Source organism: Corvus cornix, chromosome Z (assembly GCF_000738735.6).
Source record: "Corvus cornix cornix isolate S_Up_H32 chromosome Z, ASM73873v5, whole genome shotgun sequence".
Taxonomy (NCBI): domain Eukaryota; kingdom Metazoa; phylum Chordata; class Aves; order Passeriformes; family Corvidae; genus Corvus; species Corvus cornix.
The window spans coordinates 19628326-19654938 of record NC_046357.1 but is presented as its reverse complement, the minus strand read 5'-3'; the positions used below and the strand labels follow the sequence as shown (position 1 = coordinate 19654938).

General features: G+C 38.0%; 1 protein-coding gene across 2 annotated transcripts in view; it reads right to left on the bottom strand.

Annotated features, from left to right (window-relative positions):
- Window positions 1-7319: 7319 nt before the first annotated feature.
- Window positions 7320-26613, bottom strand: part of PIK3C3 (phosphatidylinositol 3-kinase catalytic subunit type 3) — a 67206-nt gene continuing 47912 nt past the window's right edge. The window contains exons 23-25 of one of the 2 annotated variants that reach the window (XM_039566584.1): window positions 24632-24722; window positions 11899-12024; window positions 7320-8051 (exon numbers count right to left, since the gene is read on the bottom strand). In XM_039566584.1, coding sequence (XP_039422518.1) covers window positions 8037-8051; window positions 11899-12024; window positions 24632-24722 — 232 coding nt within the window. In that variant the 3' untranslated portion in view covers window positions 7320-8036. Of the gene's footprint in view, window positions 8052-11898; window positions 12025-19753; window positions 19922-24631; window positions 24723-26613 lie in introns of those variants that run through there. The other variant, XM_039566585.1, reaches the window with a different exon arrangement.

Sequence of the window (26613 nt, the reverse complement as noted above, 5' to 3'; positions counted from 1 at the left end):
TCACAGAATCACAAAATGGTTTGGGTTGGAAGAGATCTTAAAGATCATCTCATTTCAACCCCCTGTCATGGGCAGGGACATCTTTCACTAGCCCAGGTTGCTCCAAGCCCCTTCCAGGGGCATTTGAGTGTAGGAGAAGTATCCCAGTGCTCAGTGATGGGGCTTATACTCCTTATACTTTATTGTATGTGAAGGTCTTAACTTCTGCTCTAAGTTAGGCCCATGGAAAGAAAGACCTTTTGGGCTCATGGAAACAAATTTAACAAGCTGGATGAAAATGTGATAGGATTAACCCTTTCCCTGAACATTCCCATACCTGTGACTCCTCTTGGAAAGCAAGTGTGTGACTATAGAGTCAAAAAAATTAAAGCCTAAATGTGAGCTGCATGCACACCTAATCCACACCTCACAGTGAATTCCACTGCTCAGAGCCTGCATGCCCATGGCTATGACCTCCCCTTAGAGATGGAGATGGCCCAGTACCTTGAACCTCTCTGCTGACAACTAGGAAGACCCAACTCCCTTAAAATTGTCCAAACTTCCCATGGCTGGGACATCCAGTTAGGGATGCCCTCTGTTCAGTCCTTGCAAGGAACATGCCAGTACTGGAAAAAAACTGCCACGTATATTTCAGTGTCAGAGAAATACCTACATCAAGTTCCCAGCATGGTCCACGGGAATCTATTCAGTATTGTCAGTGGAATTCAGTAATTTCAGAGTCAGCCTGTATTAAAGCAGGCACAGGGGCCTTGATCCAATTTGGCTAAAATGAAGCACACACTGCCATTTGAAATGCCCTGAGGTAGCCAAGACTGCCATGGCAGGGTGACAAAGACAACACGGAAAACATGGGTAATCCATGTTCCTGTAGAGCAATACCCAGAGTCCAGGAGGGATAGTAGTTAAATTGAGGACCTACCTTGAACAAACTTCCTGTAGAAATCCTCATCTGTGATCCAAATATAAAGCCAAGGTTGGTGATCCTTACCTGCTGGCCTGGCAAGGCAAGTGGGAAGGAAGAGATTCTTGAGTAGCTATCCAAGGGCAGTGAAGAACTGAACAGGATCCTGTAGATACTGAAACATACAGGATTAAAACATGCATGCAGCATTAATCTAGTATAATCAAAATAGGGGTAACTGCCCCAAATCTGTGTCAATGTGGCAGCAACTGCAATGGTCCAATTCCTTCTTCATGCTCCTACATTACAATACATTGTGCAAACCGAATTCAAGAATTAACCAGGGACAGCATCTTCAGAGAGAGTCTAATCCAAGACTGACACTGCAGTCACAAAACCCAGGACAGCTGGTAACCTGACAACCATAGCTGTGCCCGCCTTTGCCCCAGCACCAACACCAGGGCTGAAAAATGGCAATAGCTACAACAGAACTCTGTATGAGTAAAAAAAAAACAACAACCTTCACTGAACAGAAGGCTCAACACTAAAAGGCTTGGGGAATATTAGTAGGTACATGACCAAGGATATAAACATGGGCAACCAAATAATGAAATATGGAGGAGCACATGCTAAATAAGCCTTTGGTATACACACATAATAGAGATGTAAGACTGAGCTGTAGGCATTCTGATTTATGCTGATTTCCAAGTTTTAAATGAGTTGTTCTTGCTCATTTATACGTCTCAAACTGTAAACGAGAAAATAATCCTTGGGACTCATAATTCTCAGTTGTTCTTGTACAGCCCCATTTGCATTCCATGAGATGATAAACTAGAAAAAAAAGATCATATAGCTTTTAGCTACCCTGTCTGGATCTCTTAATTGAATGAAATAATGTTACAACATATTAAATCAGGATCAGGTACACACTAAGCTGGACAACACAGATGCAGGAAACATGTACACTGATAAAAAGGCCTGCAACATGTCTTTTGGCTATTGCTTGCTGAAAAACTGCTGTATTTCAGTTCAGCTTTACTTGCGCATGTACAATGAACTGTAGGATTAATTAATGAAAGCACAGAAACATTTCATTTTTCCTGTTTTTACTAGAGCTTTCTAAGACAGAAGAGTGGAGAGAACTGCCAGAACACAGTCTGACAGGAACAGAGGTTCCAGCAAATACATTTCTTCAGGCACCTTTGAGCTCTAAGGTATGGAATAAACACAAGCCAATGAACCAAGTCTGAACATAAAGTGCAATCAAAACACTGCTATTTGGCAAGTTATAATGGCTTCCCAGATCCATCTCAAATTAAAGCCCCAAGCTGTGGTACTTCTTGTGTGAGACAAGTTAAAAATGGGTTCTGCACCACTGAGTTTACAGAGCTGGGAGGGAAATTGAAGTTCAAGAAGCAAAAAATCTTCAAGGCCAATGGACAACATCCCATGATTGTAGCACAGAGCCCTCGGTTCTCATTTCAGAAGTAGCATCTGTCAAGTTAGAACAGGAGCTGAGACCTGTCATCTCCTTGTTTGCAGAGTAAGATGCCACACAGCACCTTGTTACTGGCATGCTGCAACTTGGAAAAGGTAAGTGCAATATTGCCCAATATCCTTGAAAAGATACCACCTACAGATTTTAGTAAATTTTGTGGATTAACTACACAAAACACCTCTGAACTATACAACCACATTTTTTTTCCACATTCAGGATTTCAACAAGTCTGTACTTGTCTTACAGGTCTCTGTAGCCAGGTGTCTGCCATGTAGTTTTCTTTTAAGACAACCTCATTCACCGTCCCAAGGTTTGTAGCTGTGCTCTCCCTTGGAAAAACAGAACCTTACCAGAGACCTCAGCTGAACCACTCCTTTAAGGATCGAGTTTCCTGCCATGCCAGCACAGTCCTCACCCCTGAGGTTGGTGAATGACTCAAACAACCATCATTGCATCAACAATCCCCCCTTCACCTCCCTAGGGTCAGAAAATTCATCTGAGTCTGTCACTGCAGGGATCAGGGCAGTTATCTACACAAGAATGGCTCCCAGCAGGGACAGACAAAGGGAGAAAAATTCCAAGTTTAATCTGAAATGGAAGCTGCCTACTTCAGGGAATACACTCTGCTACTAGACCAGCTGTGCTTTCATCAGAAATCTCTCACTTGTATGTCAGTTAATGAAAGTACAGCATTAGAAAAATAACAAGACAGCTGAATGCACTGAATGAGTACAACTGACATCACCAGATAAGGGAAAAAAGAAACAATCCAGTATTTACTGGAAAATAAAAAAAGCTCTGTCACTGCCCTGAGGACACAGTGTCCCATCACAAGATGCTATGCTACCAGGTAGGCAAGATGCACAGCCATCCCTCTATACATGCACCCAGACATGGAACTTAGGTTATCCCACCTTAAGTTCAAAGGGAAGAAATTTGTGGATGGTATGTTAAAAGCAGATTCCACCTAATTACTTCTCATCTTCTTAGCTAGAAAACTTTATGTATCTGTGCAAGAAAATAAACTTATTTAAAAAAATGTCATTTTTCTTTTGTAACATGAGTTTTTCAGTCAGATGAGAGACACATCAGCAAGAGATGTTACATTAGACCTGAGAGAGAAAACACTTTGGTTACAATTAACTTTATAATCTGACACCCAGAGAAGTAAGTCACACCAAAAAAAAGACTCAGGCAAATTATCTTCCCAGTTTAGAGACAAAGCAGTTTGTCTGGCACTGCAGGATGTGTATCTGTATGAAATACCTATTACATAATCCAATCAACATCTAAACACTCAGCAAGACAGGAAAGTGGAATTATCTGTCAGTCACTGTGGGGACTACAGGCTGGACCATGGAAGAAAGGATTCCAGAGCGACCCAGAGTGCCCACACTGGTTCAGCCACACCTTCACATCACTTTTCTTACACTGCAGGTTATATTATGTAAACTGCCACCTTCTGATCCCACACCACTGATGAATAGGGTAGGGAAAAATTTAGGACACTCTTCACCAAGGGAAGTAAATTCAAAGCGGTTAAATTTTGCACAGCTTCTAATTGCAGAGAAGTTTTATTTGGAATTTAAGTACCTCCCTAGGGTACAGCTTAATTCCCTTTGGAAAGAACTGTCCCACACACAGCTGAAGTGATTAATGCCTGTGTGTAGATGAACTATGAATTCTTCCCCAAGAAGTGTTCTCACTGTTTCAGGTTTGAACCTAGGCAGGTGAACCACTTCACTGTTAATACTCAGGAAGCAACTGGGATGGGGCATTTCATCCTCCAAAATGAAATTTCTTTCCCCCTGGCAGGGTCCAATCTAAATGACAGGACAGGAGGACACCAATATCACACTTCAAAGTTACACTACTACAAAGAATCATCACATCCACTGAAGAGGTTACAAAAATGTATTTTAACACAACCCACCTGCAATCTGTTTTCAATGACTCCCTTAAGACTCCTTAAATGTAGACGCTTCAGATACTTCATAATAACCACAGTATTTTACCATCTGCTGATGATACCAGGTCTTGTGAGTAAAACCTCTCCTGACTACAAAAGGCAGGCCATTTAGACTACCTCTCTTCTGCTATCCCCACTCTTCAAGGAGGTGTTAAGATTCCCATTCACTGTTCCTCCTTCCCTTTTCCAAAGTCATTATTCCTGTAAAGCCTTGCAAAAGCACTTTTTATTTTAAATTGCACACAGGAACAACAAAACCAGGTAACTGTATATATGAACAGGCATGCTTCTTGCCAAAAGGATAGAGGCCTTTTGCGTTGAAAGCACAGAGCACATTAACTTCTGTCTCATTCCCCTAGCCTACCTTCCCCCAAAATACTACTCTGGCAATTATTGTTTCTTCACCCCCAAAAGAAAAGCCTACTGTGGCACTTTCTGTTCCTGATGCACTGGTAGTTGAAAACAAGCAATGACAGTAGGGAAGGAAAAATGAAATTATTTCATTTGCTTCTCCCACCCTCAATCCCAAAGAACCACTAGAGAGTCTGTAAGAAAATCAAATCAGGATGAGACCAAGACAAATGCTGAAAGGCAAATAAAGCACCCACAAGGTAGTTTTATTGTACTTTTTATTTCTAGCTATATAAAATACAACTGCTGGTCAAAATAAGCCCACGGCAAAATTACTGACTGTTCTACTTCTTTTGGTCTGTAATGCTTCCTGGAAAGAATTAACAACTTGTGACAAGTTACTCTGTGGCACAACTGGCACAGCCTGGTTTCCTACCACACACTGCACCACGCGTGGATACACGTGATGGAGCTCACCAAGCTCACCACCTCGCTCCATGCAGAGCTGCGTGTGTGTGCTTACCCCCTGCTTATGCACTTACACAAACAGAACTGCAGGGCAAAACTCCTGTCTGACATTCCCGTGGGGACCCTCAGGGGTTCTACCTTTGTGAAACATACAAGAATTTGATCTTTAAGAACTGTAGTCCTAAAGACAGAATTTTCAGTAGCTATTCAAGGGACTCAGAATTTATTAGAGACAACAGACACATAATACACTCATGGTATTATAGTCATATCAAGCCATGATAGATAACCTATCACACATTTTAACTCCAGTAAATCAACGATTTAGATAACATACCAAAAAAAGAAAACCTTTCATTTCAAACAAAGTAACTTTTTCCCCCTCAGTACCCCAGCTTGTTTTTTCTTAACTGTCTGTTTACTTTAAATAAATGATGCCACATGAAGTGCTAAGAGCCATCAGATTTTACAAAATAAAGTCAGAACTTTGTATAAGACTATTAAAAAAAATAAACCTATTTATGTTTTTAAATTTTCCACAATACTTGGTATTTAGAAGAAAAGGCTTTTAAGTATAAATTTACTTACATCTAGTATGTTGTAGCAGCCTCAGTACTGTCCTGTTCTTCATTCTCTAAGGGTTTGTAAGAGCTAGGAACAGAATATGCACATCAGCCTTAAAAAAGCCACTAGCTGGATGAGAGACACATCCAGTTAGTTTGTCAGGGCTCACTGTTTTAAAAAATTCTTTGGAAAATACACTGAAAATATATGCAGTAGGTCACTCAACATGCAGCAACACGGATGAACACACCAGTTGGACTGTTTTCCCCTGATTAGGGCAAGCTTTTCTGTTTCTGTGCCTGATATTCTCCATTTAAAATGTGGACAGTGAACTACAGTGAAGTCAGGCTCTTCCTACAGCCTTACCTACTGTAATCACATTCCACTTGGGTTCACATGCATGTACTCACTTAAGAGTACAGTTAAAATAGGCTTTTGCGTAGTCCAGCATATGAACAGGTTAATTTTAAAACACAAGACATAGTGAATAACCATGCATTAATTCATAATATGTATATAAAGATCAATATTTAACAGTTTATAAACATCTCTGCAAAGTGAAATGTGCTGTAGGATCAAGTTGATGACGCCTTTTGGGTTTTAATAAGGAGACAACCTTGGCCTGTCTGGTCAACTGGCACACAGTGAGTCATGCCCATATCCTTCATAATTAGACTTGAGCAGGAGGAACAGGAAGTTTTCTTCAAAAGAAACAGAGGAAAAATTCTACAACATATACAGTTGAAAGGGCTGCAGGATCTGAAACAAGAACTCAAGTCACATAAAGTGTGGCTGCTTCCTAAAGATCAGAAGTTGTCTGAGCACGTAGGATGCACATTTGAAAGATATTAAAAAAAGGAAAAAGACCTTTTTTTTTTTTTTCAGAATTGTCTCTGACCGTCTGAGAAGTCCACGCTCTCAGAATTTTACTTGGAAGATACCACAAAGTACCCTATGTGGAACAAATTCATGCAAAAAAGAGGTAGTGAAGAAATATGTAAGTCTGACAGAAAAAACCCCCAACAAATCACAGGAAAATGGTAATTACTACTTCTCCAAAGAAGAGTGAGCTAAAGGTAAGACGGGTACTACTGTGACTCCTCTGTGGCATTGTGTGTTTCCAGATAACATGAGCCCTAAGCAAGTAGGGTAATGCAGTTCTTAAATCACCAATACAGGGGAAAAAAGGGGCAAAAGCACAAAGCAAGATTGACTCACAAATACTAGTCAGATTCACATTTAAATCAGTCCCTCTTATCTTTATAATTGCGAAGGATTTCTTTCTGACTTAAAATGTTATTTAAAAAATAACAGTATTAGGAGTATTAGAGCGCCCTTTGAAGAGAGCCACACATTTATGAAGAGCTAATTACATTGCTGATCATACAAACTAGATTCATTACGAACTCAACATGTGGCACAAAAGTCATTTCATGAGAGGCCTTATTCTAGCATCAAGTGAACTGAGAAGTGAAAATCCTTGCAAAAAGCCAGCAACTATAAATATAATCCTCTAGTGTGCCATGTCTCAGCAGGTAAGATTAAAAAGACAAAACAGAACACCTCAATTCTGCAACAACAAAGGTTTTATTAAGATAAAGAATTTATAATCACTGTACAGAAAACATTTAGAGTTAAAGCGTGAAATACTGAACTGCTCACTGTGCATTCCTGTTGCTGAGCCTGTTAGTGATCATTTAATTGGCTGCCTACAGCTGGGGTAACTTATCAGCACTTAAAAACACTTTTGTAAGCAGGCAAAAAATGATTGTCCGTTCTGAATGATAACATTGCCCAAGGCAGGAAATAAAGGATCATATGAATTACCTTTAAAACTTACTCAAGGAACAAAGTGGGTGGGGAGGGATGAGAGGGGATTGCCATAGTTTTGTGAGGGGTTCTTCTGCACCGAGGAATTGTAGCTTCCCTGCTTCAGCTTTGTATCTACTTCTATTTTTAAATAAGAAAATATATTAACACGTACAAGAATTCACCATTAAATCCAACCTCTTCCAGTTATCTTTGGCTTGAGAGGAAGTTTCTTACTTCAACCTTTGAGGCTCCCAACGATGGTACAAACAATCATCTTCCTTTAAAAACTGGTTGGTTTTAAACCTTTAATGAACAGAGACTCAAAAAGCTTCTCTACCTTCTGAGTTCTCAGTTCTTCATGCTAATAAATCTGCAGTTTTTTCCTTCCAAAACTGTTTGGTGAAGACCACAAGGGCTTGAGAAATTTGCTGTCTTGAGCAGTTGCTTGTTTCCACCATAAGCAGGCAAAAAGCTTATTTTCTCCAATACTAAAAGAAAAGAAAAAAACACACAGCACAGAGATTACTCAATCTGGCTTACTCTCCAAGAACAAATGTTATGCTCAAATTGAACTCTGTTTAAAAACATGGCAAAATGCCTAAAGATAGATGATTTTCACAACCTTTCATGGGAAAAGGCAGCATGGAAAGCAACTCTGTATGCCCCTTCACAAATTATTTCATCCAATACACACAATCTTGCTGGTAAACATTCCCTATTTTATTTTGGCATCCAATAGGAAGAAAAACAGAAGTCCTCTGCTGAGGTGCCTGCATTCTGTGATGCAGAAGCACTGGTATTGCAGCCTGGAGATATTCTAAATCCATGCAACTTCTATAGCTGAAACTGAGTTTGCTCCTAAACAGGTATCAGTCAAGTATAAATAAACCCTCAAAACTGTGTTACACTTTAGGTGAGACACCACAAGCTTTTACTTTCCTAATCACTGCCTACCACTTCAGCCCTGAATGCAACTGACTTGATTTGTAAATTTACAAGGGAAATAAAATGCAAGATTAGACACTTTTAACAGTAGATTGTTTCCTTCCTCTGCAGAAGTAAATAATGCTGCTAAAATGAAAATGACTCTCCAGGGAGAAATGGCTATCCAGTCTTCATTAGGATCAACTAAAATTAGTATGCACTTTTTCCTCCTCTTGAGAACTATTGTACAACACCATTAGCTTATTCTAAATGCTGAATTTATTTACTTTTGAGACAACGTTTTTTTGATAACCATTAAGAAGGAGACAGGCAATGCATGAAAAGCTCTGGAAAATATCTGATAAAATAACAGATTAGAGACACATTAGAAACTAAACTAAAGGCTTCATAACACAGCTGTAAACTGAACTCAATTTAGAATATTGTTATAAAAGAACAATACTGAGCTGATTCCAAAACATCCAAAGTACTTTATCCAAGAGCTTTACCTACTGCAGAGTGACATATAGAATACTGAAGCACCATGGTTACTATAATAACCAACCTTGTTAAAAAGCTCTTAAGTGCAGCAGTAGACTGTACAGATTCCTTGCAAGCCTATTTCAGAGGCAGTAAAAGAATAAATATCTACCGATAAACAAAAAATGTGTCGAACAGCATTTTAAATGAAATACTGTGTAGCATTAGGCCAAATTTGCTATTTACATTTGTGTCAGAACACCTGTGTAACGCTGGGGGTTTTTCCAGACAACTATGAAGAGCAAGGCCACTGGCAATTCAACGCAGAATTATAAATGAACAAACTGAAAGCTTCAACTGGCCATTGGGTAAGATGACCTCTTTACAGCAAATTCATGATCCATTAATTGTTTTGTTCAACGATTTGCAGACTCCATGAAAACTACAACAGCGAATTCTTAGGAGTGCCTCAGACAAAAAGGAAAGAGAATGATTTTCACTGATGAAGTACTAAATATCGCTAAGAAACATCCTATTTCACCCTTAATATAGAGAGAACAGACATTAATTACACTTACTTTTGACTGGTTTTTTTTTTTTGAGGGTTTTTTTTTTTTTAATACATGAACAGGGCACAGATTCTTAAGACTTGCCAACTGGTGATTAATCTGTGTCTATTCTTTTTGCATCCTCCTCACACTTGCAATCCAGTATCTTTGCAGGAGAAAGCCTGCAAGCCTAAATTTTTTAGAGCATGAATAAAGGCAATAGCTGGAACTCCAAAACTAGCATCACATGGAGTGAAGAGATGCTTTAGCACTCACAAATCAGGACACTTGTTTTTCATTCTAGGCACCAGATGCCCAAAGCAGAAAGGAAAGCTAAAAGCACATAGGTTGCACACTCTGCAGCAGTGCACAAAGATTGCTCAGAGCCACAGGAATATGCCTCTGTGCTGAAATTCAGCATAGAGAGGTAAAAAACCCAAAGCAAGATAACTAGATCAGGCCTGCATTAGTGGCTGTCACATCTGCTTGTTTGGTATCCGAAGTGTAGTACACCAGTGGGCTTGCACTTTAACTCCCAAATATACGAATGGAAAATGCAATCAGTGCCTGCTGGAATGTGTGCCAGCTTTTTGCTTAGAACACCATTCCCGGAATCCAGAATCACAGAATGGTTTGGTTGGAAGGGACCTTAAAGATCAGCTAATCCCAACCCCTCTGCCATAGGCAGGGACACCCTCCACTATACCAGGCTGCTCAGAGCCCAATTCCACAGAAGCCTGGAGTAACATTCTTGGCTACTTTTAAATATTCTGAACAAATCTGTCCTGTGATTTTAAAAGCAGTGTTAACAACTGAAGAAAGATCAAGCAAAAACAAGCCTGAATGGAAAAAGAAAAGGTCCCCTGAATCAAACCTGTAAACTCTGACTTACTAATACATTTTTACAAATGCAGTAACAATTATCTTGGAGAGTGTGGCAGTCACCTAAGGCCAATGAAGTGAAAAGACATGTCTTAAAAAAGTGACTGTCCGTATGTGATGAAAAGAAAGGTCTACACTGGACAAACTTAAAACTTCAATTTTGAATATTTCTAATAGTTTGGGGTTTTTTTATTTGAAGCCTAAGGTAGATGCAAGGCATTTTTCACTTTGTCTTATGAAATTACCATCCTCCTTCTGAAGTTCAGAGTAATCCACAGTGAATGACAACAAATTTTGCATCATTTCCACATAATTACACTTCCTTTTTTCACATCTCATGAAAGATCACCTTCATTGAATACATATATAGATGGAAATGACATTATTTCTTCTCATCCTGCACTATAGTGAAAATAAAAACTAAGCTTGAAGAAAAGAACAGATGCTTTTTACCAAAATGGATAGCCATAAAAATAGTTCTCCTCAGTTCGTATCAGAATTTGATAAGCCTTTTGAAGAAAGAATCAATAAAAAACCCAGGATAATGACTGGCTTTTCAGAGCAGTTTAATTTTTCCTCTTAATTCCATTTCTTGTCAGAGTCTAATACCTAAGGCAAACAGTGTAATATCTTAAATCCCTGACAAACACAAACCAAATGTCAGATGGTTTGAAGGAAAAAAAAAACCATTGGAAATTCAAAGCAGAAATGCTTTTGTGAATACAGTTTTATCTAACATGAGAATCAAGTATTTTATTGTCTTACTGTGGATTGTAGTAAGAGCACAGAGTAAGATGGGTTAAACACTTCCTTCTTCACACAGGGTATATTGTAATAACAAAAATAACAGAGGCAATAGTTTATTGTCAACTCAGATCATCAGCAAGAAGGCTGCTGTATGGTCTTCCTGGAGCTTTCTCTTCTCCAGACTGGACAATCTCAGCTCTCTCAGACTGTCTCCCTAGCAGAACTGCTCCATCCCTCTGATCAACTTGGTGGTCTCCTCTGCACTCGCTCCAGCAGCTCCATATCCTTCCTGTGCTGGGACCCCAGAGCTGGATGCAGTGCTCCAGGTGGGTCTCACCAGAGCGGAGCAGAGGGGCAGAATCCCCTCCCTCCCCTGCTGCCCACGGGGCTCTGGATGCAGCCCAAGACACGTTTGGCTCTCTGGGCTGTGAGTGCCATGGCCGGGGCATGTCCAGCCTCTCACTCACCAGCACCAAATCGTTGGCAGGGCTGCTCTAGGTCTGTTCATTCCCCAGCCAGAACTGACCCAAAAACTGCCTTGTCCCAGGTGCCAGACCTTGTGTGACTGCTAAGGAGTTACCAAAATTTTCTAGGATGAGCTTGCTCACCAGTCCTGACAGCTAAAACACAGTTTTAACTTGTAGGAAAATGAACTACAATGTCACAGTGAAGTCATGCTTTAAACCTACCACTTGCAACCTCTCGCCTTAATCAGCTGTCACAGAGACCAGCAACTGAGAAGGAAATATCTCACCTGTGCAAATTTGTGTATCTGCTCCACCACAGCTGCGAAGAGGGCATGGACACTTTCATCAATTAGACTCTGCATATAATGAACAGCTTCTTCATCAGACAGGTCCAAACGAAATTTGTCCTGCACCTGGAATGGGAGTGGAAATGGCTACATTAGTTCAATGGTTAAAAACATGCATTATTCTATCCATGTATATAGTGATTTCGGCTGTGAAAGTTTAGTGGAGAATCTCTCTTTTACTTCTAAGCTACAGCAGATTGTTGGAAATGTACAATGTTATTTAAAACACCTATTTAAAATCCTTTAATAAAAATAGTGCTTAAATAAGCAAGAAACAGTCCTCTCATTCAAACTAGTAATTTCAAAGCTCAAGGTCAGAAAGGCAAGAGAAGCACATGGAAATACAAGCATCTTAGGAGAAAAAGAGAATACATTCAACATTCACTGGAGAATGAAATGCCACTTGAGAAAAAACACACAACTTTGCATATTAAATACAAATTTGGAAGAGTCTGGATGATCCTAATGATTTTTGAAAGAACGTAACAGTTCCTTACTCTAAACCTGTTTGTCTTTCAGAAACTGTAACGCAGTTAAGTAAATAATACAGAATGGGAAGAAAGTGTGAGCGAACCACCTCTGTCAAAACTGACCTTTGTGTAGCAAGTGTGAATTTCATTAACTTTGATTGTATCCACCGTCCATGAACAGTTGGTTGGAGACACTGCTAGCCCTTACATGGTTTTTCCTTTTGACAGCAACATTGTACCAGTAACACATTCTGCTTAGTACTTGCAACTTGTATGTGAGTTAAAAGCTGAATGCACAATAATTAAGAATATGGCAATACCTATACTTTCCTATTTCCATCCTGGCAATGCCAAGAACATTTATGAAGGGGCAGTAGATGCCTTTCTGTGACTTCCAACTAATTCCAAGAAAACCACTCAGAACTGATCCAGATGGCAACTTTCCCTAACAGACAGGGCTACCCAGCCCTAACTCCATTGAGCCTGGTTTTATCCCTTTCCCTCTCCAAATCTCTTCTGATGAGCCTAGATCCTAGCACTGCCTAAGCAGTACTATCCTCATCATTTGAAGTACTAGTTACCTTGAAAAGTAGTGCTGGTAACAATATGTAAATTGCCCAGCAAATTCACATTAGTTGCAGAAGATTTATTGCTGCCATGTAGTCGCTTTATTCTCATAAAGATAAATCTCAAACAATGCAAGCTCTTGTGGAGATGATAATATTCAAGTATTTCAGCCTCTTGCATAATGAACTAGATAAAATGGTATCAAACAAACTCTTTTACCCTATCTTTATGCCAAGTCAGAATGTTTCACATCCTAGGTAAATTGTTTCAAAGATTAATTGTCCTGTTTAACAACTGTGACTTATTTGCTATCTGAATTTGTCCAATTTCCATCTCAAACAGTTGAGCTCATTAAAACTTTTTATATTAAAGAGCTGTCTATCAGAAATCTCTCTCATATAGGGAAATATCAAATGATTTGTTTCTTAACCTTCTCGTGACTGACTGTAAGACAGAATCTTAGTCTTTCCTGAACATTTTCCATGAATTCACTGTTTTTTAGCCATTGACAAAAATGTGAGCCAAGTTATTTCAACAATTTCCATAATAAGGTTGAATTTGTGAGATGATATTACCTTTATGTCTTATTTTGTATGCTTTCTATGCACCAAGGATACCACATATTCAAACACCCTCTTTATGACAACAAAAATGCTCCAAGATTTCAGTGCAGTGTTAATTGATTTCAGTTTACTGTAACTCTGTGTTCCTTTCAAAGGCAATATATTCCAAAATAGTGCCCTTCAGCACTGTAATAAAAAGGCTAAGTTAGCCAGCACAGTATGTAAAGATTATAGAATTACAGAATCCTTTCTATTGGAAAAGAGCTCTATAATCATGAAGTTTCTTCACTCAAAATACCATTGTAACTCTGTTGCTGGGCTGTTTGAAGTAAGCATAAAGTGAGTTTTTCCTCAACTTCCTCTCCAAAAGCTGTTTGATCAGTAGGAAAGAATGGATCAAGCCAAAAAAGTTCCAACTTTCAATGAAGCATGTTAACACTGAGAGATTCAGCAGGTATTCCAAGAAGTTCTTGTTATGAAGAACTTTTATCTTCATAACAAACAGGATGAGAAAGAAGTTTATTAACTCCCACATCAGAAATTTTCAACAGTGAATGACGCACAGTAGAATCCAACGGAATTTAATGGACTACTCACATGCCTGCAATTATGCGAAACCTTAAATACATCCCCAAATCACAGCACAGATTTCTTTCAGATCTATTTTAGTGCTCACAGAAAAGGTGATGTTAATGAGAATTCAGGAAAATCATTAACTCCAATTTCAAAAAAAGAAAAAAAATCACCGTAATGCTCTTTTATACAACTTTAGTAATCAAACACTTTGGCAATCTTCTCATTTGTTCATGCCAGATCTTCTCAGAATTTTTGCAGTTAGTTACATCAAGATGCAGCTTCATTCTATGGAATTAATGACAAATTAAACCCACTTCCCACAAAACACACTGGCACACTGATATATATGCAAAGAAATTCACCCATGGTTAGATCTTGCAATCAGCTGGCAATTAACAGAAGGATCAAATGATGCCCAGTATTAGATCTCTGCATGCAAGTTTTTCAGCCCTGCATTAAAACTCATTGGTGAAACCTAGATGAGAAAAATTACAAATTACCTCTTGAGCTGAAACAGCAGCAAGATTAATACACACTGACTTACAGTTCCTGTAGGAAAGCAATAGTAATTCGTAATTGAAATCTCTTGAATTCCAATGTGGGATGAATTCTAAAAGCCTGTAGTTTCTCACAGAGAAGATCAACAGAAGAGATTTTTGCATGGTGGTAAAAAAAACGGTGAATTTGGGGGTTGAAATTCTGATGAGATACAATTATCTCACTCTACACACTTACAAATGAAGACCACCATGAAGGCATCAAAGATGTCCCACCTGAAGATTTACTTATAGCTCCCACTTTGATACTTAAATCAAGTGCATTGTTATAGTTCAGGATTTGTAAAACAGAGGAGAAATAAGCTTGATGAATCTAGCTGAACTTCTGCTTTGTTTCCAGAAAAGGAAACGTTAAACCCCACATGATACACAAATACTGGTTTTAAACATTAAATCTCAACACAAGAACTTGAGTGTTCCAAAGATGAAGAGGTTCAGTAAGTATAGTCTATCAAGATACTGACATTCAATCTGAAACTAAAGTTGTCCACTTCCTATCCCCCTAAACAGTGGATAGTTTAGTATCAAAGTGTACAAAAAGCAGATTGAAGAGTTATATGAAACTGTTTGACTAGAAATTTTGCTGTACTTCAGTTAAATATTAAGCACTTTGTAAGGAAGTTCTGTCAGTTACCCTGATACTGCTTCTATTTTTGAAAAGACAAAAATTGAAAGGGGAAAAGAACATCAAGGACAGTTAAGAAGAAAATATGGGGGAGTGAGGGTGGGGGGAGAAAAATTTAATGGCTTAACTGCTAATGAAAAAAGAAGATGATCATCACCTGCAGCACAATCTCACAGAGGATGGGAACTAAGCAAGGTAACAAACCAAAAAAGGGGAAAAAATATTTTACAGCAACAAGAAGAAACACTACTTCACACCATGATTATCCCAAAAAGCTAACTCAGAGGAAGAAGCACAACATCTACCAGAATAACAGGCAACATTAACTGATGGCAAACTCAGACTCTGTTTTTTTCTTTGAAGTATCTTCACGAAGAACTTAATTGAGTATTGTATGGAAAATGGCATCAAAGATGTCCTATGAAGATGATTTGACAGAAAACTCAGAAAACTCCCAGTAACCCCCACAGAACTGTGTAAAATACAAAGAAAAGGAAGACAAGAAGAGATGAAATATTCAAGAAAACACTAATCATTTTACTAAAAATGGTAGTTAAAGGTCTGAGAAAATGGCAGGCCAGTGTCTTCATTCAGCTGAATGAATCTCCAAGTTCAACCTTCTGTCTTTGGCTATTTTGTGTTTCTGGAAGTGTGACAGGCTTAGGATTGAGAAATCATATGAAGACACAGCTGGGAATAGTACTACTGTGGGTAAGTGCACTTCCCTGTAGAGTTCCAAAGTTTTCACTTGAACATTTTGTTCCCCAAGCACAAGACTGCTCCCTCCCTTCTACCAAAGAGCAGATTTGTATGGACTTTCTTTTGTCCTCAAATCTGACCTACTGTACAATATGGACCACAGTCACCATTTTAAACTCAGGAATTTTTCTTTTTCACTAGCAACCATCTTCTCACTCGTAAAACATTACCTGAAATGGATTAGGTACTTAAGGCTAAAGGTTATGACTAACTTTAGAAATTCTGTGGATGCTTTTATACTCTTAGAGCAGTATCAAAATCCATTTTCCATGAACACTTGTAGCTCTGTTTTGCAAAATTACTGAAGAAAGTAGTAATGTGTTTTGAGGTGACACAGAAGGTGTACATATGAGAACCCTTTCTCAACCCTGATAAGTTTTCAGACAAATTGCAAGTCAGCCATTCTGAAGACTGGTGGCTGCTCCAGTATTCTTTCAGCAGCATTAAACAACACTGCTTGTGTTTGATGTAATTTTATCACACTGGTATGGGATTGCTCATTCTAACTTCAGCTGCTTTAATGAGAAACTTCAGTGTCCTTTTCCAGTGGCTCACAATATACATGGGATATAAGTACTACTAAAACCTGACAAAGATCAATTAACAGCAAAAAAAGAAAAAATAGTAGAGTTTTCAAGATTATTTTTACTGTTTTGCCTTGTAATTATTATGTAGTCAGCATGCAATATTCATGTGGCAGAAATGGGCATTAAGTGCTTGGCTTAATCCTTACCACATTTCATCTTTTTCAGTAAATACTTTCCTGCTGTTCCTGTTGCTTCCTGTCCTAACAACTCACACCATAAACTATTCAGATGCTTTATTTGCATGAACAATTTTGTCTGAGAGACTATTCTGACAACAGTCTTTGTTTCCAAGGGTTCAATTTGAACAAAAGGCGGTAAACAAGCCCATGTAGACTTCTCTAATTTTTTTTTTTTTTTTTAAATAAAAGACAACAAAGATGTTAGCGAACATGTCTAAATTGAACTTCTGTGACAATCAGGGTTTCAGCCACTAAGTACTCAAAGGTGACACTGTTCCAGCTCAGAATCTTATCATACTGGCCAAAAACTTACAATCAACTAGAGACTGTGATATAAAGCAACAGAAGCACAAGAGTGTTCTCACACTTGGTTCATGATTTGGTGTTTACTCCAACTTTAATATTTTTTCAGTATTTTGAAATGAATTAATATGCATGAAAAATCAACAGCCTAGAAACAAAAAAGCTGGGTGTGCAGCTGCAGCGTCATTACCCAAATGGACAGACAGATGAACGTCTGCTGAAGCAAAATAAGCTCCATGTCAATGTGACACTTTTACAAAGCATAAACCTCCCCAGAGCAGCAAGAAAATACGACTACAGAAACAAACAGACTCTAATCAAGTAAAAGTGACTTTACTTCTCCTGTAAATTTCCTACTGGCATTAATAAATCTCAGGAAGATTTCCTAGCACCACCTTTTAACAAATACTGGTATTTTCGGTCAGGTGCAAAGGGACAGATATCCACTGTCTAAAAAGGCTTAACAAGCTCCAACTTAAAAAGTCCTTTCCATTTCACTAATTTGGGAACTCAACTCTCAATTATCCTTTGGCTGACTGGGGAGCACAGGGGAGGGGGAAAGCAGTGTGAGTTTCACTACAAGACAGATTAAAAAAACCTGGAAAAATTAGCTCAGGTTTAGAAAAAAGTTAGCTCAGAAGCTTTCTGTACCTCCAGCCACATCTCTGCTTCAGCTTTTATACCTGTAGAACAAAAATAACTTCACTTTGATGATATATTTAATGTTAAAAGAACAAAACATGTCTGCTCTCTCTTTTTGCTACTTTCCAAACAGTTACACTGATCATTTTCTTATCAGTGAGCCCCCATCAGTGTTCACACAGCCTTGGAAACACAGAGGGTGCTCTCAGTATTACAGCCCACAGATAGATGACTTTCCTCTCTTCTGGACAGCTTGATTTCAGCCTTTTCTGTGTCTATCCCAAGGTGCTATCAAAATGAATGGGGCTACTTTCACAAACAGCAGTTAAGCTCCTGCTTATGGGAGCCAGGTATTTGTGCTATCTGTACACACAATAACCTCGCCTGTAATGCAGCATCTTTGCAGCACCTTCTTTAATCAATGGACATCTGAAACAGAGCTCAGTCAATCAGGACACTGTCCTTTAATGCCTGCTGAGTCCTTTGTCTGCCAATGAATCACTGGTCCCTGATGACTTCTCATTTAAAGGTCAAACCTGCTATGAAGGACAGATAAAAACCATCTGGCTTTCCTGTACAAAAATAAAAAGCCTTTTTAGTTAGGAGGTGACGAATGCTGAATCCATTAGCTACATCTGAAGAGTGATAGTGCACCTCTTCCTTATGCAAAACTGGCTACATAATTGACTCCAGATTTTAGTCATTACTACTTAGAATTTATAGCACTGGCTAATTTTAAAAAGCCCAACAATTAGCAATTAGGACTGCAGCTGTCCTGGAAATGGAAAAGCAAGGAGCAGTGGCAGGAAAAAAAGTAAGTGTAGAAATATCTTCATTGTATTATCAGTTATGCATTGACAAGTCAATATAAAGATTTCAGTCCAGTCTTTATCCTGAAATCTGAGAAATGGAAAAGCATATGCAAAGAGTGGAAAATTTAAAGGCAATTATCTCAGAGGCCACAGAAAGGGAGACACAAACTGAGGAGAATCCTCTGCTACTTTTCAATTTAATTTCATTTTGTGACATTTTTGAGCCAGGTTTTCAGAAAAGCCTAAATCAGAGAGTGGCAGTAGGAGATGGTGTCATGAACTGTGAGATGAAGCACACTATACTGACAGCTTTCTTTATAAATAGTATGGAGAGGACAAAAGGAGATGAAAGGATCAAAAAGGCAACTAATTTTAAGCTTTGCAGTTACTTTTTCTTGATCAAAAATTGACAAGCTTTTTACTATAAAACTAAACATCATGATTTTGAAAAGGTTTTCTCCAGGTTTGAGGAGACAATTTTGTGCAGTTGATAATACCTGTTTTCTGGGGTTTCCTATAGGAAAAAGTAGCGATCAAAACCTGGAGTGAGGGAAGTGAGTCAGCACAACAAGCTTTTCTTGCAACTGGAAGGTACTGCCTATTTTTCCATAAATACTGGGTATACTCACTGGGTGATATTGTGTATACCCACTGCCAGCAGATAGCTGGTTCAGAAACCAGTTTTCCATATGCTCCCCAAGAACAGTTGTGAAACTTCAAACAGAGCTTTGTTTGTTTTCAGGTCAATGCTGACTCACACATTTTCAGTCCCATTTTAGCTGTGAGAATGCACTGTTAAGGTCAACACTGATTTAATTTCTGAAAACAAATGCTATTCAAAGCAAGTAAGATGGTACTGCCAAATTCTGATGTGCTCTAAATCTGTATCTTCAGGTGAAGCCCTCAGGAATTTCTGTTTCTTTTCATGGTAGCAGGAAAAAATTATCCCCATTGACATCTTTCTCTGGTAAGTAAAATCGGTTTGTGTAGTTTGCTCTCTTTTGAACAAGAAGAATGTGGAAGTTCCTTCACGGAGGGTAAGAACAGAGCACCTAGATGTGCTTACACGATCCTGTGCCAATAAACCTTGTCAAAGAGGTGCAATCTGTACTTATTTTACAGACCGTTGTACATGACACAAGCTGCTGTTCCAATTTTGCCTCCACTCAATCTGTGTTTCTCGCACGACATTTCACAACTTTTGGACAGAAACAACACTTGGACAATATGCCTTCTGTTAGATTTTAAGCTTGATTATACAATTGCATTTTGTCAGTGAGTTCCCTGGGATATGCCGCTGTTATTAGATGGTAGACGATAATTCTGAAAAAAAAAAAAAAAAAAAAAAGGAGAAAAAAAAAAAAGTCTGTCTGTGTTCCTCAGGTTAGTAGTTATAGTCTTTAAGAATATTTTCTCTACTCAGATTTTTCTAAAAGGTCTAATTTCACATATCAGTATGAAATTCTTAAATAAATGTAATCACAACTCAATTCAAACAAGGCCTCACAGAAGAGGACATGTTTCACTGAAGTTTCCTTATGATCTTACTTGGTTTCTGTCTTTGACTGAATGTAAGAAAGTCCAAGGATGCTGACTTCCAACATCTTCTCTTAACTAACTACTGAGCATCCCATTGCCTATGCACTATAGACCTATGCACTACAGGAAATGACAAGAGACAACACAAGAAATCAAGACATGGAAAATCAAAGTGGTATTCTTTATTTTATTTCAATTTATTTTATTCTACGCATCACTACCATATGCTAAAGGCAAATTTTATTTTTATTTAGAATATGTATATGATTACTAAAATCAAACTTTCATTCTGGCTCTAAGAGCACAGTCGATTATTTGATGGAAGTTTAGAAAAGGGGAACGCAGAAATTATTTCTGAATGCAGTTTTTATACCTTACTGTAACCAGCAGGCAGACACTTCCTGCAAAGCACCTCCCTGCCTACTGGTGGCACAGGATGTCCCTTTGTGAAGACAAAGATTAGACTGGGAGTTCAGCTACCATCTGATATTGTAATGCTTTCACTTTGAGGAAGCAAAATTGTGACCATTAAAGTCCTTCTTTAGCAATAGCCTTTAAAATAATTCATGCCTACTTCAAAACAGCAGCATAGCTATACCCACTGAAAAGTTCCAGTATCAAAGATCTCTATGCCAAACAAATTGTTTGACAAAATAATTGCAGTGTAGTATTTCAACAGGAATTATAATTTATGTAATATATATGGAGTACTTCAATAAACAGTCCTTTGTTTCACAAACCCCAAAATTACTCTCCTTGCAGTTTAATCATAAAACTAGTACTCCAATTAATCTCCAAACTGAGATAAAGCTAACTTATCTTGTTGCCTGCGAGCACAGAGCCTCAATGGCTCCAGGACCCTAAAGCAAAACAAGGGCTCTACACAAAAGTGAGAATGAGTGCTGCAACTACAGCCCCAATGAGGAAAATGCTGGCGACAAACTTCACCTCCACTCTTCACCAGGACACCTTCTTAGATACAGAAACACTTGTAAATCTCCACCTTTGTCTTCCATGAAAGTGATACCATGGTTGAAATGGCTATTGACTTGTCTCACACATCAAAGGTAATTTAATTTTGCAGGTCAGTCCAAAATGGATCTTTACCTAATTTGAGTCTGTTGAAATATATATGGATTTTTTGTTAAAGCTTTAACGAAAAAAATAAAAATCAATTGAGATGCTGAAAGCATTTATTCAATTTTCCTACAACAAAGTACAGTATTACCTCGTTAAATGACTGAACGAACTTGCCACTCACCCCAAGAGATGCAAGGCACCTTGTTCCTTTTTTTTATTAGTCCCAACAAAGCTTATAACTGACTTCAGATGGGGTAACGGGTATTTAATACCCCAAACGAGTTTTCTAGCACGGTTTTTAAAAAAAACCCAAACAACAATGACCTGTTATATAACAGATTAAGGTCATTCTGATCCTAGCCCATTTACAGCTATTTTCAGGGATTTTTTTTTTTAAGTGAAATAGTAAAATGAAAAATTGAGAATTAAAGAAAACAATTATTGTCCCAGGAACTTTGAACATTGTCATATGCATCCAGTAAATCATAATATCAACAACTATTTTATGGAAGGCTCCTCTGCTCACCCACTCTTTAGGGATCCCAGGATGATGGATTATTTTTGCACAGATTTAAGGAGTATATTCAAAGGATAGCTTTGAACCAAAAGGACCAAACCTGAACTGTCAACAGGGATCAGAAATAGATAAGCTGTCAGAAAAAAAATTGAAAGTTCATATAAAATAACAAAACTTGAGAGAGCTGAACTATTTGTCTATCTTCCTTACTGTGTGGGTTTGGTTTTGTTTCTTTTTTTAAAGGAACAAGCATATTGTAAATTAACTTAAGAGAACCAGGGAAGTAGGATCTTTCCCTCTCAAAGTGATTTGCATTCCTTATCAGAAACACTTGCCTTACTGGTTCAGTTCTATCTGCTTTCACATTTTAAAGCCTCTGTGAATGGACTGCCTGGAACCTCCCATGAGGATAACAGTCACAGTTCACCAAGCTGCAGCACTGTCAGAGCTCAGGATCCCAGTAACTAATTGCTGCATTTCATCTAACAGTGATCTGTCATGTAACAAGAAAGCTTTTCATGAGAAGAAAGCACTTCTACTTTGTAATGGAATTTAGAATTAGCAAAGTGGATCTAATTCAGCATTCAGGTGGTCAGAACGCGCGCTGGTAATGTCATGCTTGTGGGTTTGATCCCACATGGACCACTCACTCAAGAGCTGGACTCGATGATGCTTGTGGGTCCCCGTCCAACCACAGAATATTCTATGATTCTGAATTTCCTTTTACATTTTGCTGTCTTCCATGATCTCCAAATGCACATGATGCTGTCATGCTTTATATAATCTTGATTTTTAATTATTGCACATAAGTGAACTGTAACATACTTCTCAGCTGTAGAAAAGACTTTCTGGCTTTCAATTCTGTATCTTGATTTGTTAAGTCAATAAAATTATATTGGAAATTTAGAGAGAGTAAAAGAGTTTTAGAAGTGTCTGAAATACTCAAATATGGCTATACTAAAACCATCCTTTACAAGTATTTTACTTACAAGTATTTTACAGAACCCAACATCCTATTATCATTAATTACTGAAAGCATATACCCTTGGACAGCAATTCTAGAGAGTTTTCCACCATAAAATGCAATGCCAAGATACTAATAAGAAACAAGGATATTGCATATTAATTAGCAGCAAGTGCTGGAAGACTCTTGGTAAAAAACATCAGAGCTCACAAGAATGCAAGGATGAACAACACTGTCACATGAGCAACCTGGCCTAGAAGTGCCCCATGGCAGGGGGTTGGAACGAGATCATCTTTAAAATCCATTCCAGCGCAAGCCATTCTGGGATTCTGTGATCAAATGACAAGGAACTCTGCACTCACAATGAGTAAGATTAAAGTACACTGCCAAGTCTCAAACTTGCTTGAAGAACCAGCACTTCTGAACTTCTATGAAACCACTGGTTTGAACTCCCGATGACTGTTTCAGTCAACCACAAACTTGGCCCAAATTTGCCCCTGCTCTGCCTGTTGATGCATTCTTCAAATTTTACTACGATTTATGGTGCATCTATTTGTAAACTTTGCAATCTAAAAGATCTTCCCCTCCTTACTGTATCATGCATTGTTTCCAATGGGTAGCCAGAGCCAAATACATCTTCTTTATAAAGATGAAATTCATAAGATAGGACTTGCATACTGTTGGGAAGATCTCTTTCTTGTGAAGAAGGTGTCTCTACAAAACTGTAGTTACTTCCAGAACCTGGCAGGTATTGAACCACTTCAGTTGTCTACTTTAGGCTTTTTTCTCTCATGTTCTATGTAAGTAACCTATTCAATCTGTAGGACATATAGGGACAGAGGTGAGGTTCAAATATTGGTAAGAAGAAATAATTTGCTGTCATTTTCTCAGGAAAACAGTCAAGTGGAGGGAAGATTGTAATTTTTACCCCAAAATGCAGCACTTGTGGCTAACTTAGCTTCCTGGAAATGAAACTGAATAGCTACAAGAACTCTTTGTAACAATTCGAAACCAAGAAACTCTAAACAGAAATGCTTGGATCCTTGAAGGGAAAAGGAAAAATTTGTGTGAGTCACAATTTAGTTTTAAGGAAATTATATTAGAAGATGAAATATTTATTTGAAGATTCTGAATCTCTGCTATCATAGCTTATTGAAAACAGTGAAGAACAGCCTATCTGGGAGACAAACCGCTTCTTGAATAGAAATTACACTGAATTAATTTCCATTGGATACAAAGGCTCCACAAAGTCTTTTGGGGAATTACAACAGATAGCCCTTCACTATAAATCAGATTATAAAAAAGCCAACATTTGTCTAAAACGTAAGTGTAATGAAATCTAGATGAACATGTATACAGTATTTTTCACGTCAACTGTTGCTCAAACACCAAATGGAGAAGAATGACTCAAGCTGGTGTAAAGGACAAAGTTAGAATTATGGGACACAAGTCTGTCTTCAAAATAAACAAAAGTTTCTTGGTGATGAAGATATACCAGCCTATTGGTTTTAAATCTTTGATAGACTGGTTCTATTTCTAGAATAAGACTAGTTTTATAAAACCATCCATGACTTAAAGGTCTAGACTAGATTGAACAATCTTTCATGATATAGTCAGTGTTGACCACTTCACTTATCCTAAGTTTGATAAGGTGGGAACACTATTTTTAGCTAAAATACCCACTGGAACAGAGCAGAGCATGCAGCATTGCATGGACGACAAAAAGCCATTCTGTATTCATGGGCACATATGCTAAGTGCTCTCCAAGTATACTCTCCTATCTTTAACTTCAATGATTCTAGAAATTGCTCAAAGCTAATAAAACAGGAGCAAGTATTTCCAGGTGAGACACAAATAAGTCATCACGACTGACTGAAAATTTCATAGTGAGATGACCTGGGTTACTGAAAGACAATGAAAGCTTCACCGTTACCTTTTTTACAGTCTTGTCAGGTTCAAGAGCAATATCTGGAATGTTGGCATCCACCATGAGGGAAAATAGATTCAATATCAAGTTGGAATACCTAAGCAGAAGAGCAAATGAGGTAAAGCACTTTGTAAACTGTACAAAAGACATTTTGTAAACAATTTAAGAAATCATCTTACAGTGAACTGCTAATGCTTCAGAGATCCCTTTTTAATACTTTAATTGAAAGTATTTATGTTAAAGAACATAAGATACTGACATTAACTATAAAAGTTTAACCTTCAGAATCTCTCAAACTGCCAAAAGTGAATAAAGTGCTCTGATTTTGTTACAATTTTCCAAAATTGTCAGAACATTTACTCAGAGACACATCAAATATAAACTGTGATATATTTTAAGTTTTAATGCCATTTTCTACCTCTGGTAGGACAAACACGCTAGAATACTGATTCAAAGGTTATTTTTTATTAAGAAGTCATACAGCAGCATGATATATATTCAAAGAGGTGAAGTCTTCATAATAACAGAAAAATTATTTTTCCAATCACTGCAAGGGCTTTTGACATAACAAGTTAAATATTTGACCAGATCCAAGTCATCAGTTGCTCAGTTAAGCTCCAATAATAGTGGTAGAACAGTACACTTAGGAAGTACAAATGTCATCTATAACCATTAAAAGAGACAAATCACGGAATAGTTTTCAGCTCTAAAATGGTGTTGGAAGCACTCATGACTATTTTTTCTAAAGAACACCATTTTGCCCTTGCAGAAAATTAGCTGTCAGTTGCTTTTTCAAAGCACAATTTTCAAGCTGTTCAACACAAACTGAAACTCCCCTTCCTCTGCAAAAAGATCTAGTTCCCTTTAAGACACAAAATATGTAACTGACTTCACCATGTGAAATATTGCTTTGGTAAGAGAACCAGGAGCTTCACAGATGACAGAAAATGAATTCTTAGCAGCAAAACTTGTTTATTAGGAAGCTGTTGAATATATATCAGCTGACAACCACAAGGAATACGAAGTATTTCAACTAAATGAAAGGTCTGCTTCATAGCTGTATTTTACAAAGTAAATATTGCTCAAAAAACCATCTCTCTAGAAAAGCTTAATTCCAACAAAAACTCTTGATGCTTAATTATTATCTGGAACAAACACTACCTAACATATTCCAATATAACTTTTAAGACATTATAACAAGAGCACCTAAAATCAATGGTTTGGCTAGAAATCTTCAGTGCCTAATTTCTTTCAGCAGTTCTGCTTCACTTTCCCAGGGTCAGGGGGCTAGAGTCAGGAAAATTACTTTTATGACAAATTAAAAGAAATGAGATAAAGCTAACTCTACCATTTTGTTTCGGGTCTGGCTAAGAAATCTGGCAGTCAGTCAGGTTGCTCTGCTGCTAGAAACAGACACCACAGATTTTAATGAATTTTTCTTCTGCTTGCCTGAAACCAGCAAATCTCTTTTTAAACGCGCTTAAATGCTACAGGTACACACTCTCAAGTCTCTTCCTACATTATTGGTACTTTCTGTCAATAGCTTTCCCTTCAAACTGACCCAGAATCCAAAGTCTCAGAGTTCCTTTTGCTCTTCAACTGCCTAGAGGATAAGAGCTTACTACAGGGTATCGGAGCTATTTATGTGATGGAGGTTTGTAAAAAAAGATTTTGAATGTCTAGGCATCATTGTTAGATGCCAGTTAAGAGATGGTTCTGTTCCACACAATGAAGTCTTCTGATTCTTGATGCATATGATCATCTGAAGAACCTCATTTGGGGGGAAAAAAAAAAAAAAAAAAAAAAAAAAAATCAAGAAAAAATCATTCTGAGGGGGAGTATGGAGTGGAAAAACCCCCTAAAAATTAAGGAAGAATTGCTCACTATATTATCGACAGGTCTGCCTTCTGCGCCTCCCCCCAGCATTTCTGTAACTCAGTAGTCAACTGCCATCCTTCTCACAGGCACCATCTTTGGCAAATAAGCCA